Here is a 16565-nt window from a genome sequence, read left to right as displayed (position 1 = left end):
GAAAAAAAGAAATGACGAAGGGATGAAAGATGGCCTAAATAAATTTGAGAAAGAAGTTAACTTATAACACAATTGATAAATGGGAAATATCTCAGTATGTGTTTAGTATAGTAACTTGTTATGCTTTTGCATCACCCCATTGAGGCTTGCTTTGGTTAACTCCAGTACCGCATTGCTTATATAACAATTAATTTAAAACATCCCAGTGAATTCTCTCCTTCTCAACTGATCCTCTCAATGGACAGAATCCAGAAATAGCATTGCATCAATCTCTAGAACTGCCATTTGTAGTGATGATGCAAGTTTTTTCATAAGGTCTCTTGCAAGTATTATAAACATCATCTGGAAAAAAGAATTGTCTAGAAGTAATCCAAAACAATATGGTAGCAGTTCAGAATTGACTGTCCATTGTGGATTGTGACTGCCTATTTTAAGCCAAAGAGATTAATATATCCTTTGCATGATTTAAGAAAACAACCTGCATTTATTTAGCGCCATTCATGACCTCAGGTTGTTCTCAGATAGTACTTCACAGTCAATGAGTGAAGGCATTGTTGTATTGTAGGAAATGTGGCAGCCATTTTGCACACAAGCTCCATCACACAACACTGAGATAAATGAGCAGAAGATCTGTTTTTGTGATGTTGATTGAGGGATAAATATTGGCTAGGACACCTAGATGGACAGTCCTGCTCTTCTTTAAATAATGCAGTGGGATTTTGTGAAGGCAGACAATGTTCGGTTTGAAACACAACTCCTTTGACAATGTAGCATTCCTTCAGTACTATAGTGGAGTATCACTCTAGATTTTCTGTTCCAGGATGGAACTTATAGGACCATAAGACATAGGAGCAGAAATTATGCCATTCGGCCCATCGAGTCTGCTCCACCATTCAATCATGGCTGATAAGTTTCTCAACCCCATTCTCCCGCTTTCTCCCAGTAACCTTTGATCCCCTTCCCAATCAAGAACCTATCTATCTCGGTCTTACATACACTCAATGACCTAGCCTCCACAGCCTTCTGTGGCAATGAATTCCATAGATTCTCCACTCTCTGGCTAAAGAAGTTTCTCCTCATCTCTGTTCTAAAAGGTCTTCCCTTTAGTCTGAGGCTGTGCCCTCAGGTCTTAGTCTCTCCCACTAATGGAAACATCTTCCCCACATCCGCTCTATCCAGGCCTTTTAATATTATGTAAGTTTCAATCAGATCCCCCCTCATCCTTCTAAACTCCATCGAGTATAGACCCAGAGTCCTCAAACGTACCTCATATGTTAAGCCTTTCATTCCTGGGATTGTTCTCGTGAACCTCCTCTGGACCCTCGCCAGGGCCAGCACATCCTTCCTGAGATACAGGGCCCAAAATTGCTCACAATAATCTAAATGTGGTCTGACCAGAGCCTTATAAAGCCCCAGCAGCACATCCCTGCTTTTATATTCTAGTCCTCTCGAAATAAATGCCATCATTGCATTTGCCTTCCTAACTACTGACTCAACCTGCAAGTTAACCTTAAGAGAATCCTGGACTAGGACTCCCAAGTCCCTTTGCACTCCAGATTTCTGAATTCTCTCCCCATTTAGAAAATAGTCTATGCCTCTATTCTTCCCACCAAGTGCATGACCTCACACTTGTCCACATTGTATTCCATCTGCCACTTCTTTGCCCATTCTCTTAACCTTCCAAATCCTTCTGCAGCCTCCTCATATCTTCAATACTACCAGTCCCTCCACCTATCTTTGTAACATCTGCAAACTTAGCCAGGATGCCCTCAGTTCCTTCATCTAGATCATTAATGTATAAAGTGAAAAGTTGTGGTCCCAACACTGACCCCTGCGGAACTCCACTAGTCACCGGCGGCCATCCTGAGAAGGACCCCCTTATGCCCACTCTCTGCCAGACAGCCAATCTTCTATCCATGCTAGTATCTTGCATCTAACACCATGGGCTCTTATCTTACTGAGCAGCCTCCTGTGCGGCACCTTGTCAAAGGCCTTCTGGAACCTCACTCAGAAGCCGGATTGCTATCACTCAGTCATCAAGCATAGCTGACATGTTAAAAGGAACTTTGTGTGATTCCAGCCATTGTACTTGGGACATAAATAGCCTTGAACTTCAATCTATTCACTTAGCATTTTTCAAATTCTTTTTTGGGATGTGGGCGTCACTGGCTAGGCCAGCATTTATTGCTTGTTTAGAGGGCATTTAAGAGTCAACCATATTGCTGTGGTTCTGGAGTCACATGTAGGCCAGACCAGATAAGACGACAGATTTCCTTCCCTAAAGGACATTAGTGAACCAGATGGGTTTTTACAACAATGGTTTCATGATCATCATTAGACTTTTAATTCCAGATATCCTGCTGAAGTGGGATTCGAACCCAGGTTCCTGGATCACTAGTCCAGCGACAATACCACTACGCCATCGCCTCCCCTAAGAGCAACTCTGCTGTTCTTCAAGGAGCACAATTGTAATGGTTGGGAAATGAATAGATTAAGTATTATTTATATAGTCCTGTCACGTATTGTGGCACCACCTTCATGTAGAAAACCTTTCATGACTTAAATATTTCAGTAGGTTAAAGGTTGAACCTTATGGTGACTCTGACCAAAAATGCTTGCACCATTTTCAGGAAATGTGACTTGCAAACCAAAATATATTCCATTGCTGATGCCAATATAGTAGAAATAAAAACAAATAGATAAAAAGACTGCTGCTAAAAACCTCCAATTTCTTCTGAGATTGGGGTACTTGTAATGTGTGATAGGTCTGTTGGTGCCTGAAGGGAGGAGGGCAAGTGGTATTTGGGGTGAAGACCTTTCATTGGAACAGTGTTGGCGGGGTTCTGAGCCTATACTGTTGACCAATTTTCTTCTCCACTGGCACACCAAGCTTGCTTTGCTAATATTTCCTGTTTAAATTTTGGATCTGCAGTTGTAGCTGTAGTTTCACTATTTCCACATTGTCTCACTTTTTTGTTTATATCCTGTGTTGTCTTATCCTCCAATTTGTACATTCTTTGGCCCTTTTTGTGTCATTCCATCACCTCACTGATCTTTTGTACCATTTAAAGTTTTTTTTTCCTCAGCAGTTTGCAGCGTATTTACCTGTTAAGTTCCTCTCTTTGACTGGTGTGTCTATTATAATCTCTTCTTTCCCTATGTTATTTTTCTTTTTCCAACCTTACTAAACTACTTCCTTTTAGAATGCAGCTCTGATGAAGCATGCACACCAGAAAGATCATAACTTGTCTTTTCACTTTACAGGTGTTAATTGACCTGCTGTGTACTTCCAACATTTTCTGTTTATTTTAACCAGCATCCCTTGATGGCCTGTCATTTTCTTTGTATGTAATTTCCTAATTTCCCCAAGTAGTGAGAATCCTTCACAAGATTTTGGTAGGATTAATGATCATGGATCTTTGTCATTCTTTCACGGGATGTGGGCAAGGCCTCATTTGTTGCCCTTCCCTAATTGCCCCTGAGAACATGGTGGTGAGTCTTGTCCTTGTACTGCTGCAGTCCATCTAGTAATGTTGGATGGTCCGTCCAGTTTTTTTTTTACTCCTTTGAGCTCTCTTGTCATTCCATATTCCTTCTGAATATATTGGCACAGGAGGAGAGCCAGATACCATATACAACCTGAAATATTATCACCTGACTGTTCTTGTGCAGGGAACCTAAATAAAGTTGGATTTCCAGAAGTCAGTGATGCTAGCACTTGTGTCCAGGTAAGTTCAGCTCAAAGGATTTCTCATGTGAAATGGAAGAGATTTGGGCTAAAACCATAAGTACAATCCATTGTGATGCAATATCTGAGAGGTTTTACCTTAAAACGGTAAAGCACCCTCTCATAGCTCAGATTCATTTTGTCGTTGTTTTTGATTATTTCTCACATTTGACAGGAGCATCTTATGGATCCAGGTTTTGAAAAGGTACATGAAAACTTGAACCTTTTATTAACATAAACGCCCATTAAAAAACAACTTTGATTTTCTGCAAGATAATGCAATATTAGTTTGACATTATTTTGAGAAATTTTAAGGTTCTTAAGAATTAAAATTATAACTTTAATAGCTTTTCATTCTGACAATTTAAGCACCAAGCATGACAAACACGACAGCTGTTGGATTCTCAGAAGGTCCCACAGCTGTCAGAGGTGAGTAACCAATCAATCTTTTGCGTGAACAGCATTTGCCAGAAGTAATTCCTCCTTTTCAGATCGTGTCAATTGAACCATTGGAGAAGGCAGATGGATCTGGGTTTAATGTTTCAAATGAAGGGTTGCAACTCAGGCAATGCAGCATTTCCTCAGTGTCAACCTAGATTTTGCACCCAAGGCTTGGAGTGGAACTTGAACCTTCTGATAATACCTATGTATGCTTAACTTCCCCTTTCACATAGCTATTGATGGTAGCTAACACTGACTGATCTCTCACCAACCAAAGCAGCAGCCTACACCAAGCTTTGGAGCAAGGATGTGCAGCAGATGTTTGTCATGCCTGCATCGCAGCTGAAATAATCTAATATCCATTTAGGATGATTACAATTAATCTGGTTCCCTGTCCAGGACAAATATGTCTGCAGAAAGTGTAAGCAGCTCGAGAAATTCCAGATCAGAATTATTGATCTGGAGGCTGAAATGCAGATACTGCGCAACATAAGGGAGGGGGAGAAATATGTGGACACTTTGTTCCAGAAGGCAGCCATACCTCTTAGAATAGGGTTGTCTGTTTTGTCAGTGGTCAGGGACAGGAGGATGTGACTGTGAGTGAGGCAGGTGAAGGGACCACACAGACAGTAATGGAGGAACGTCAGACTTTGCATTTGTCAAACAGGTTTGAGGTGCCCATAACCTGTGTGGCCGAAAGCGAGGTCTGCAAGGTGGACAAGCAGGCTGGCTATGGCATCATGGTGCAGGAAGCTGTTCAAGCAACGGGGAGCAAACAGGAATGTAGTGGTAATAGGGGACAGAACAGTGAGGGGAATTGACACTGTTCTCTGCAGCCAAGAGCAAGACTCCGGAAGGCTGTGTTTCCTGGCGGTGCCAGGGTTCGGGACATCTGCTCAATGCTGGAGAGAAACTTATAGTGGGAGGGAGAGGATCCAGTCATCGTGGTCCATGTAGGTTCCAACGACATAGGCAAGATAATATGAGGAGCTAGGTACCAAATTAAGAAGCTGAACCTCAAAGATAATAACCTCTGGATTATTACCTGAGTCACACGCAAATTAGCATAGGGCAAATAAGATTAGAGTGAGTAACGCATGGCTCAAAGACTGGTGTGGGAGAAGTGGGTTCTGGTTCGTGGGGCACTGGCACCAGTTCTGGGGAAAGTGGGAGTTGTACCGTTGGGACAGTCTCACCTGAACCATGCTGGGACAAGTGTTCTTACGAATCACATAACTAGGGAAGTAGAGAGGGCTTTAAACTAAACAAGGGGGATGAGGGATCAAGCTTAGGTAGAGGTAGCAAATCAAGAGGTAGATTCAAGGCCGGAGAGCATAAAGCAATATGGGAAATGAGGGTCATAGAATAGCAGGAAGGGTCAGAGAGATAAAACTTAAGAATGCACCAGTTGTCAAAACTGGATATTACAAAGATAACAAAAAGACAAAACTGAAGTTTCTGTATCTGAATGCACATAGCTTTCATAACAAAGTAAATAAATTGATAGCGCACATTGGAGTAAATAAATATTATCTGATAGTCATTACGGAGACGTGGTTGCAGGACGAGAAGGGCCCTGAATATTAGTGGGTAAATGACATTCAAGAAGAATAGGAAGCTAGGTAAAGGTAGAGCATTAGCACTGTTGATCAGTGATAGCATTGGTGCAATAGTTAGAGATAACTTTGGTTCAGGAGATCAGGATGTAGAATTGGCTTGGCTGGAGAATGACTAAAACATGAATCAGGAGAAATAAATTAGAGTTTGAGAGAAAGTTAGCTAGAAATGTAAAAACAGATAGCAAGAGTTCCTACTTATTTAAAAAGATAAAGAGTGGTGTTATGATCATAGCAGATGTTAATTGCTGTGCAAACCAAATCCCAGAGGGAAACTTGGCTTACGGGCCATACCCTTTTTGTGTATTCTGAAAACGAGAAGGGGTGTACTGATCTCAGGAGTAAGAAGCCCAGCAACACTTTTTGGGATTTTAAAAATTAAAAGTAAAAGTTTTATTAACAGGAATAAAAGAAAACTTAAGCACACAAGATTACAGATACACGGTTCAACTTAGTCTTACAAAACATTCCCCCAAAAAGACTCTCTACTTGGCCTGACCCACAAGTAAACACCTTCCAAGCAACATCCTTTATAGTTGTTTAACTATAAAAAAAATCCAGTAACATTACTCAAGGAAAACTGTTGTAGCTTCAATAAAGGCAAACCACATGACCTTAAGTCTCTTCCACTCTGCTGTTAAAACCCAAACTTCAGAATAAAACTGCTTTTTGCAGCCCAAGACTTTTCTGGCTTGACTGGATGGTTGATTCAAACTGCACCCCCTCTCAGCCACAGCTTCAACTATAGCTCCAGCTGCTACATCTCACACCTCCAGCTCAAACAGCTACAGCCTATTTCCAGCTCAACAGCTACAGTGCCTCTAAGCTCCCCACAGGAACTCTAAAATACCTTTTTTCCCCCTATCATTCTCAGGCTCCATTGTTTTTACACCTCTTTGAAACTCATTCTTCCAAATATAAGATTTTTCATGTTTCCATCTTGTCTTTGCTTTTGTGTCAATAAAATATAATATGCCACTTCTATTCATCTATGAAACTCCTGCAAAATACAAACATGCTTCTTGTCAGCTCTGACTGCCCGTTGATATTCAAACAACCTCTCACCTTATCTAAAAATGCAAATGTTAGGTTTGAGGTACAAGTTAATAGGTTAGATTTAACATCTCTATCCTTTTCATGTTTTAAACCCTCCCAAACAACCTCCCTCCTATTAATCTCTGCCCAGCTTAATTAAATCTCTCTCTCTCTCTCTCACTCGCTCGCTCACACGCACTCACACACCCTTCTTCCCAGAATAGCACAATATTCCCCAAAAATATTTTTTAAAAACATCAATTTCTCACAGTATGTAAAGTGAGTGTTGGTCCTCTAGAGAGTGACAGTGGGGAGTTAATAGTAGATAATAAGGAAATGAATGAAATGAATAAATATTTAACTTCTGTCTTCACTATAGAAGCTATAAAAATACACTCCAGTAATAGCTGTAAATCAGGAGGTGGAAGGGAGAGGGGAACTTGGTGAAATTACAATCACTAGGGAAGCGGTACTGAGAAACTGATGGAGCTGTGTGCTGACAAGTCTCCAGGTCCTGGTGGATTTCATCCTAGGGTCTTAAAAGAGGTGGCTAATTAGCTAGTCAATGCGTTGGTGTTAATTTTCTAAAATTCACTAGATTCTGGAAAGCTTCCATCAGACAGGAAAGAAGCAAATATAACCCCTCTATTCAAGAAGAGAGAGAGGCAGAAAACAGGAAACTATAGGCCAGTTTGCCTGACGTCTGTTGTGGGGAAGGTATTAGAATCGATCATTAGGGAGGTTATAGCTGGGCACTTCGAGAAACGCAAGGTAATCAGGAAAAGTCAGCATGGTTTTATGAAAGGGAACTCATGTTTAACCAATTTGTTGGAGTTCTTTGAAGGAGTAAAGTTGCGCTGTGGATAAAGCGGAACCTGTAGACATGCTGTACTTGAATTTCCAGAAGGCATTTGATAAGGTGCCACATCAAAGGTTATTGCGGGTAATAGAAGCTCAGGATGTAGGGGCTAACGTATTAGCATGGATAGAAGATGGCTAGCTGGCAGAAAACAGAGTGTATACATAAATGGGTGGTCTGATTGGCAGGATGTGATGAGTGGAGTCCCGATGGGGTTTGTGCTGGGGTCTGAACTTTTCACAATTTATATTAATTACTTAGATGAGGGGAGTGAAGGTATGGTAGCTAAATTTGCAGATGAGACAAAGATGGGTAGGAAAGTATGTTATGAGGAGAACATGAGGTTGCAAACAGAGATGTGTTGAGCAAGTGGGCAAAAATCTAGCAGATGGAGTATAATGTGAGAAAATGTGAAGTTGTTCACTTTGTCAGGAAGAATAAAAAAGTAGAATATTGCTTAAATGGAAAACAACTTTAGAATTCCAAGGTGCCGAGAGATCTAGGTGATCTAGTACGAGTCACAAAAAGTTAGTATGCAGGTACAGCAAGTAATTAAGAAAGCCAATGGAATACTATCCTTTATTCTGAGAGGAATTGAACATAAAAGTAAGGACGTTATGCTTCAGTTGTACAGGGAATGGTGAGACCACATCTCAAATACTGTTTGCAGTTTTGGTCTCCTTAGTTAAAGAAGGATGTAAATGCATCGAAGGCGGTTCAGAGGAGGTTTACTAGATTGATACCTGGAATGAGCAGGTTGTCTTATGAGGAAAGGTTTGACAGACTGGGCTTGTTTGCACTGGACTTAGAAGAGTGTGGGGTGACTTCATTGAAGTATATAAGATCCTGAATTTTATTGACAAGGTGCAAATGGAAAGGATGTTTCCTTTTGTGGATGAGTCCAGAAATAGGGGGCACGCTTTTAAAATTAGGGGTCACCCCTTTAGGACAGAAATTAGGAGAATTTTTTCTCTGAGAGTTGTGCGACTTTGGAACTCTCTGCCTCAGAAGGCGATGGAGGTGGGGTGGTTGACTATTATTAAGGCAGAGGTAGATTCTTGTTAGGCAAGGGAATCAAAGATTATCGGGGTAGATGGGCGACGGAGCAGGTTCAAGGGGCAAAATGGCCTACATCACCTATTTCCTATGTTTGAATGCAAATGGTACAAAAACAGAAAATGCTGAAAAAGCTCAGCAGGTCTGGCAGCACCTGCGGAGAGAGAAACAAAACTGAAGTTTTGGGTCTGACTCTTCTTTAGAGCAATACAGACTCAAAATGTTAACTTTGTTTCTCTCTCCACAGATGCTGCCAAATCTTCTGAGTTTTTCCAGCATTTTACAACCATACAAACGTACAAATTAGGAGTAGGAGTAAGTTTAAGTGTTTAATTCTTTAAGTTTTTTTTATTTTTAAATGAATACTTCTACTTTGATTATTCATCAATTATGTTATGTTAAAACTTTCATCAAACATAGCCTACCAAAAATATTTCTACCTAATTTAGTTTGACTAAATAAATTCAAATTGGTTCACATTTTGATGTTTCTTCTCTATACTTTCTGACCACAGCACCAGGAATTACAATTCCCACATGCATCCCCCAACGAAGCTACCACAACTCACATTCGATTTTTTTCATGCTATTTTTCTGGTCTGCTCCCTTTCATCCTGCAGTTTCCCTGTGCAGCCTTGTGAAAGCTACAAGAAATTGGGGGTTGGGGAGGGGCAGGGGTGAGGGCAACTGCAGAAGTGTACAGATGAGAGAGGAAGGAAAGAGAAATGAGAGTAGAAATAAAGGAGCAAGGGGAGGAAACAAGAGAATTGAAGAAGAGAAGGAAGAGACAAGTGCTGATAAGTTGAGAAGAAATGATGCATGCATGTGCAAGTGTCATCCTCCCAAGAAACAAACTTCTGATTTTATTTCTACGTTTAAGCCATGCAATGGCCCAGTAAATGGCCAGTGAAGAATGAGAGAGAGAGGTAGATAGACATACACAGATTTTGCAGGAGAGGGAACCAGCCTCCTTGAGGGGGCACAGGGTGGGGGAGGTGGAGAAATGGGTTTGGTGATGGTAACAAGGAAAAAGACAGATATATTTTAAGAATAACAGAAGCGAGAGGGGAGCAGACTGAGCTTATAAGAACCCAGTCAATACTGAAAAGCAAGAATAAAATCTGTGGAGAATATGGGAGTGGAAGAGAAAGAGAAAAGAACTTGAGTGGGAATGAGATGACAGAAGGACTTATTACTGTTGGGAGTGAAGAAAGAGAGCTACTGGAAGGGGGATGTCCCTGTTTTATGGAGAGTGCAGGAAGAGAGAGAGAAAAGCTCTTGTGAGGGTGGCATCTCTGGTCTGTGCTGTGAGTGGGGGCAGGAATTGCTGTGGGTGTGTTAAATATTGCAGGATAAATTTTATGGAGCTTCACTCCTGGCATGCAGCTTTGCTTAATGAAGCACAGATTTGATGCAAGCCCAACTTGTGCCACACCCAATTTTCTGGTTTTAAAAATGAATGATTTAAAAAAATGGGAAAGTGATGGGTTGGCCAAATGTATGCCTAAACCAAACTCTGTTCTGTGCTGCTGCGAAAATTTACTTGAACGTATGAATTAGGAGCAGGGTTAGACCACTCGGCTCCTCGAATCTGCTTGCCATTCAATAAGATCATGGCTGATCTGACTGTAACCTCAACTCCACATTCCCACCTATCCCTGATAACCTTTCACCCCCTTGTTTATCAAGAATCTATCCAGCTCTGCCTTAAAAATATTCAGACTCTGCTTCTACTGCCTCTTGAGGAAGAGAGTTGCAAAGGCTCACGATCCCCTGAGAGAAAATATTTCTCCTCATCTCTGTCTTAAATGGGTGAACCCTTATTTTTAAACAGTGACCCCCAGTTTTAGATTCTCCAACAAGGGGAAATATCCTCTCCACATCCACCCTGTCAAGACCCTCAGAGTCTTATATGTTTTAATCAAGTCGTCCCTTACTCTTCTAAACTTCAGGGATACAAGCCTAGCCTGTCCAACCTTTCCTCCTAAGACAACTTTCCTATCCCATGTATTAGTCTAGCAAACCTTCTCTGAATTTCTTCCAATGCATTTACACACTTCTTTAAATAAATAAGGAGACCAGTACTGTACACAGTATTCCAGATGTGGTCTCATCAATGCAATAACTGAAGCATAACCTCCCTACTTTTGTATTCTATTCTCCTCGCTATAAACAATAACTTTCTATTAGCTTTTTTAATTACCTGCATACTAACCGATTGTGATTCATGCACGAGGACACCCAGATCCTTCTGCATCTTAAGAGCTCTGCAATCTCTCATCATTTAGATAATATACTTCTTTTTCATTCTTCCTTGCCAAAATGGACAATTTTACATTTTCTCACATTATATCCCATTTGCCGGAATTTTGCCCACTCACTTACCCTTTCTATATCCCTTGATAGCCTCCTTATATCCTCTTCACAACTTACTTTCCTACCTATCTTTGTGTCATCAGCAAATTTGGGAACCATACCTTTGCTCCCTTCATTAAAGTAATTTATATGAATTATAAATCCCTGTGGCACAGCACTTGTTATATCTTGCCAACTAGAAAATGACCCATTTATGTCTATTCTGTTTCCTGTTAGCCAGCCAATCTTCTGTCAATGCCATATGTTACCCCCTACTCCATGAGCTTTTATTTTCCACAATAACCTTTGATATGGCACCTTATCAAATGCTTTCCCAAAATCTAAGTCCAGTATATTCACCTTTATCCACAGTGCATGCTACTTCCTCAAAGAACTCTAATAAATGATTTAAACATGATTTCCCTCTCACAAAACCATGTTGACCCTGCCTGATTACCTTGAATTTATCTAAGTGCCCTTCTATAAAGCCTTTAAGAATGGGTTCTAAATTTTCCCTGTGACAGATGTTAAGCTAACTGGCCTGTAGTTTGCTGCTTTCTATCTGTCTCCTTTTTGAACAAAGGATTTTGTAACAGGACTCAGGCTTCACACTCTATGGTTTTAATATACATATTATATATCCTCATGGCTATTTTCTAAAATTTTAAACCTGGGCAGTGACCTTTTAAAATGTCTGAAGCTGTATAGCTGTGACCCTCAATCAAAAAGGGTTATCTGGCAGTATTGCAGAAACTTATGCCTCGTTATCTCTGAAGAGACGCTAATGACCTCTTGGGGTGCAGAGACCAAATTCAAAAGTAACTATACCAAGGCCATATGCATTTCAGAACTTAGGCTGGCCAACTGAAGTCTATTAGTCTGCTAGGATAAAGAGCCCTGCAACCTTTCTTTCAAATCTGTAATGGTTGGAGAGTTAACAATAAAAGGAACCCAGACAAAGGGATATACACCCTTTGTCAAAGCCAATGTTGAGAGGTAGGAATCATGTGACATGACCCCCTAGCTGGTGGAACCTGTAATATTGCTTTGTGGAGCTACAAAGCAATCTGCCATCTTTCCATATACCATGCAGCATCACAGAAAAGGGGCTCTGTCCAGGCTTGAATGCCTGGCCCCATCTACATGGTTTTTACTGGAACTTATGAACTTCTGTACCATCGTCTACAATGGTACTTCTGTACCATTCATCTCCAGGTGCTTGTCTCATTGTGGAAGTCATCTCTACTGGAAAAGTGAATTATCCAGCATCAGTTTTAAACCTGTCGACTTCTGTGAATGAATACACTATTGGACTTTGATTCTGGACTCAAGTGAAGCAATAATTCCTTCTTCTGTGGCCTTTGCCCTGTAAATGTTTCTTTTTCCATCCCTTTTTTTATATAGCGACCCCTCCCCCACCCCTCCTGCATTTTGAGTGCGTGCAAATAAACGAATCCCTTTGAGTTCATCCTATCTCGAGTTTGCTGTGGGCTTATTAATAGAAATTTGATCACACCAAAACTGAGGGGTTCAGAAATACGCCACCACTTCTATAGGGGGAAAAAGTAAATCAAAATCACCTTTCTGTTTACAGATGGGTGGTGAGAGGAGAAATCAGGGCTGTTTAAATTAATCTCCCCTCCTGCCTGTAACAAGTTACATTTGCTATTTTCCAATCTAAGGGAACCTTCCCCAAATCTAGGAAATTTTGGAAAATTAAAACCAGTGCATCAACCATCTCACTAGCCACTTCTTTTAAGACCCTAAGATAAAGTCCATCAGGACCCAGAGACTTGTCAGCCCACAGCTCCAACAATTTGCTCAGTATCGCTTCCCTGGTGATTGTAATTTTCTTGAGTTCCTCCTTCCCTTCCATTTCCTGATTTACAGCTAATTCTGGGATTTTACTTGTATCCTCTGTAGTGAGAATGGATACAGAGTACCTATTCAATTCATCTGATTTCTTATTTTCCACTATTAATTTCCCCAGACTCACTTTAACTCTTCCTTTTTAAATATCTACAGAAACTCTTACTATCCATCTTTATATTTCTAGCTAGCTTTCTTTTGTACTCTAATTTCCCCCTCCCCCATTAATATTTTAGTTATTCTTTGCTATTTTATATATTCCACCCAAACATCTGACCTGCCACTGATCCTTGTGCAATTATGTGCTTTTTCTTTAAGTTTGCTACTGTCTTTAACATTTTTAACCACAGATGGTGGATCTACCCCTTGGAATTTTTCTTTCTTATTGGAATATATCTATTCCGTACATTTTGAATTATACCTTTAAATGTCTGCCAATGCATTTCTATTGACCTATCCCTTAACCCCATTTGCCAGTTCACTTTAGCTAGCTCTGCTTTCATGCCTTCATGATTGTTCTTATTTAAGTTTAAAATACTAGTCTTGGACTCATTCTTCTCTCTCTCAAACTGAATGTAAAATTCAATCATATTATGATCACTGCTACCTAGGGATATCTTCACTGTGAGGTCATTAATCCTACCTCATTGTGTAATACCAGGTCTAGTATAGCCTGCTCTCTGGTTGGCTGTAGAATGTGCTTTTTTAAAAAAACTATCCTGAAAACATTCTCTGAATTCCTCATCCAGGCTACTTTTTGCCCACCTGATTTTTCCAGTCTATATTAGATTAAATTCCCCCATGATTATCAATGTACCTTTCTGACAAGCTCCCATCATTTCATTCTTTATGCTCCATCCTACTGTGTGGGCACTGTTCGGGGGCCCGTTGTGATGAAAGTATAATCATTTTCATAATATTTTTCTGGTTTATTGTGAAGTAGGTTTATGGGGGTAAGTATAGTTGGATCTGTGTGAGATTTAATTACATTCCGCAGTCAAGTAGACTGCAAGTTTGAAATCATCAAAAGAAGCTAGGCGTTTGACATGCTTATGAGTAAACATGGATGTTGGCTTAGCATGTAAGGTGTGAAGGGAATTTGCATTTTTAGATAAATGAAGGGATATTTGGATCTCAAAGGGATCTTAGTCTGTTTACAACTAGCCAGATAAGCAAGGAATGTGTTTATTTTTTCTAAAGGTTACTGACAATATATTGGCAACATGAAAGTTTATAAATTATGAGGAAGATACAATTTCAAAGACATATGGAACAATAGAATTTACATATTAAAAAGAGAGTAATATATATATAAAGGAGAAGGAAAGGCCATGTAAGATCTAACAGGATTATGTGAAACAGCCTTAACGAAGCCTCCAGCATTTGTGCATAAGTCTGCATAAATAACAGAACTGAAGTTGGGGAAAAGCCATTTGGAATTCCACTGTTAAGTGGGAACTATGTTAATTTGCTGTACAGCACTTCCACAAGTGACTTTGTCTTTATCATTTCTCATCTCTACCCAAACCGTTTCTACCTCCTGGTTTCCTGAACTTAGGTCATCCCTCTCTATTGTGCCAATACCATCATTAATTAGCAGAGCCACTCCTTCACCTTTTCCTAGCTTCCTGTCCTTCCTAAATGTCATGTACCCTTCAATATTCTTGTATGAAACTATGTCATCCTGCAGCCAAGTCTCTCTAATGGCTATCAGATTGTACTTATTTCTTTCTATTTGAGCTATCAGTTCACCTGTTTTGTTTCAAATGCTATGTGCATTCAAATACAGAATCTTTAGTTTTGTCCCTTTATCATTTTTGGAACCTCTAGCCTTATCTGCTGAGTTACTATTAGATTTGTACTCTCTATCCCTTCCTGTCATGGTCTGTTTACCGTAGAGGGCTGTTGATGCTAAGCCATCGAGTATATTCAAGGCTGAGATGAGTAGATTTTTATGCTCTAAGGGGATCGGGCAGGGGGAATTTAGGGTTAGGTGAATGATCATCCATGATCTTATTGAATAGGAGAGCAGGTTCATTGAGCTGTACAGACTATTCTTGCTCTTATTTCTTATGTTCTTACTCTTTATGTCCATGTACCTAACGGATGATGCTGAACCGCTACAGAGTATGATCCATATCTGCTTTCAATAAGGTCCACACAGTGGGTTAGTCAGCAAAGCTAGAGCACATAGGATTTGGGGTAATATTACTGGCATGGATTGAGAATTGGTTAACAGACAGAAAACAAAATAGGAATAAATGGGTCATTCTCAAGTTGGCAGGCTGTGACTGTGGGGTACCACAAGGATCAGCACTTGGGCCGCAGCTAGTCACAATCAGTACCAATGATTTGGATGTGGGGACCAAATCTAATATTTCCAATTTTGCTGATGACACAAAACTAAGTGGGAATGTGAGTTGTGAGGAGGATGCAAAGCAGCTTCAAAGGGATTTAGACAGACTAAGTGAGTGGGCAAGAACATGATAGATAGAATATAACGTGAAAAAATGTGAAGTTATCCAATTTGGTAGGAAAAATAGAAATGCAGAGTATTTTTTAAATGGTGAGAGATTGGGAAGTGTTGATTTCCAAAGGAATCTGGGTGTCCTTATTCATGAGTCATTGAAAGTTAACATGTATGTGCAGAAAGCAATTAGGAAAGCAAATAGTATGTTGGCCTTTTTGTAAGAGGATTTGAGTACAGGAGTAAAGATACCTTGCTGCAATTATATAGAGCCTTGGTGAGACTGCGCCTGGAGTACTGTGTGCAGTTTTGGTCTCCTTACCTAAGGAATGATACTTACCATCAAGGGAGTGCAACAAAGGTTCACGAACTGATTTCTTGGATTGGCGGGAAGTCCTATGAGGAGAGATCGAGGAGACGTGGCCTGTATTCTCAAGTTTAGAAGAATGAGAGACAACCTTATTGAAACATATAAAATTCTTTCAGGGATTGACAAGGCAAGAAGGATGTTTCCTCTGGCTTGGGGGCCTAGAACCTAGAACACAGTCTCAGAATAAGGGATAGGCCATTTAGGACTGAGATGAGGAGGAATCTCTTCACTCATAGGGTGGTGAATGTTTAGAATTCTCTGCCCCAGAGGGCTGTGGAGGCTCAGACATTGAGCATGCTCAAGATAGAGATTGATAGATCTCTAGATAGTAAAGACTATGGGGATAGTGTGAGGAAATGGTGTTGAGCTAGAAGATCAGCTATGATTTAATTGAATGGTGGAGCAGGCTCCAAGGGCCAAATGGCCTACTCCTTCCCTTGTTTCCCATGTTTCTAATTCATATACACGTTCAAATTTCTTTTCAGGCTACAGTATATCTGACAGTTCATGAAATTTCATTTTATAAAATCTATGTTCCTTTTATAGGTCAGACTGCTTAGAAATTCTTACAAATTGTGGAGACCATAGCAAATTTCCAGCAGGGCAGACTGCTGAAACTATTTGCAATCTCTTGTCTCCAGTTGAAGATTTAAAGAATTGCATTCCACTCAAAAAGTACCTTGGTACGTATACTGGACAAGAATTTGATGGTTTTGTTTTGTTTTATTTAGTGTTCCTTTTTTAAGACGCTAGTAGTAAGAGACAGAGAAG

At 40.2% G+C, this 16565-nt stretch overlaps 1 protein-coding gene across 4 annotated transcripts in view; it reads left to right on the top strand.

Annotated features, from left to right (window-relative positions):
* The window catches only part of reck (reversion-inducing-cysteine-rich protein with kazal motifs), a 261283-nt gene that overhangs the window by 206046 nt on the left and 38672 nt on the right, over window positions 1–16565 (top strand). For all 4 annotated transcript variants that reach the window (XM_041190606.1, XM_041190607.1, XM_041190609.1 and 1 more), the window contains one exon: window positions 16341–16477. In XM_041190606.1, coding sequence (XP_041046540.1) covers window positions 16341–16477 — 137 coding nt within the window. The remainder of the gene's footprint in view (window positions 1–16340; window positions 16478–16565) is intronic.

Source organism: Carcharodon carcharias, chromosome 6 (assembly GCF_017639515.1).
Source record: "Carcharodon carcharias isolate sCarCar2 chromosome 6, sCarCar2.pri, whole genome shotgun sequence".
In the NCBI taxonomy this organism is placed as follows: Eukaryota; Metazoa; Chordata; class Chondrichthyes; order Lamniformes; family Lamnidae; genus Carcharodon; species Carcharodon carcharias.
The sequence above is the reverse complement of the archived record's forward strand: the minus strand, read 5'-3'. Positions and strand labels throughout refer to the sequence as shown.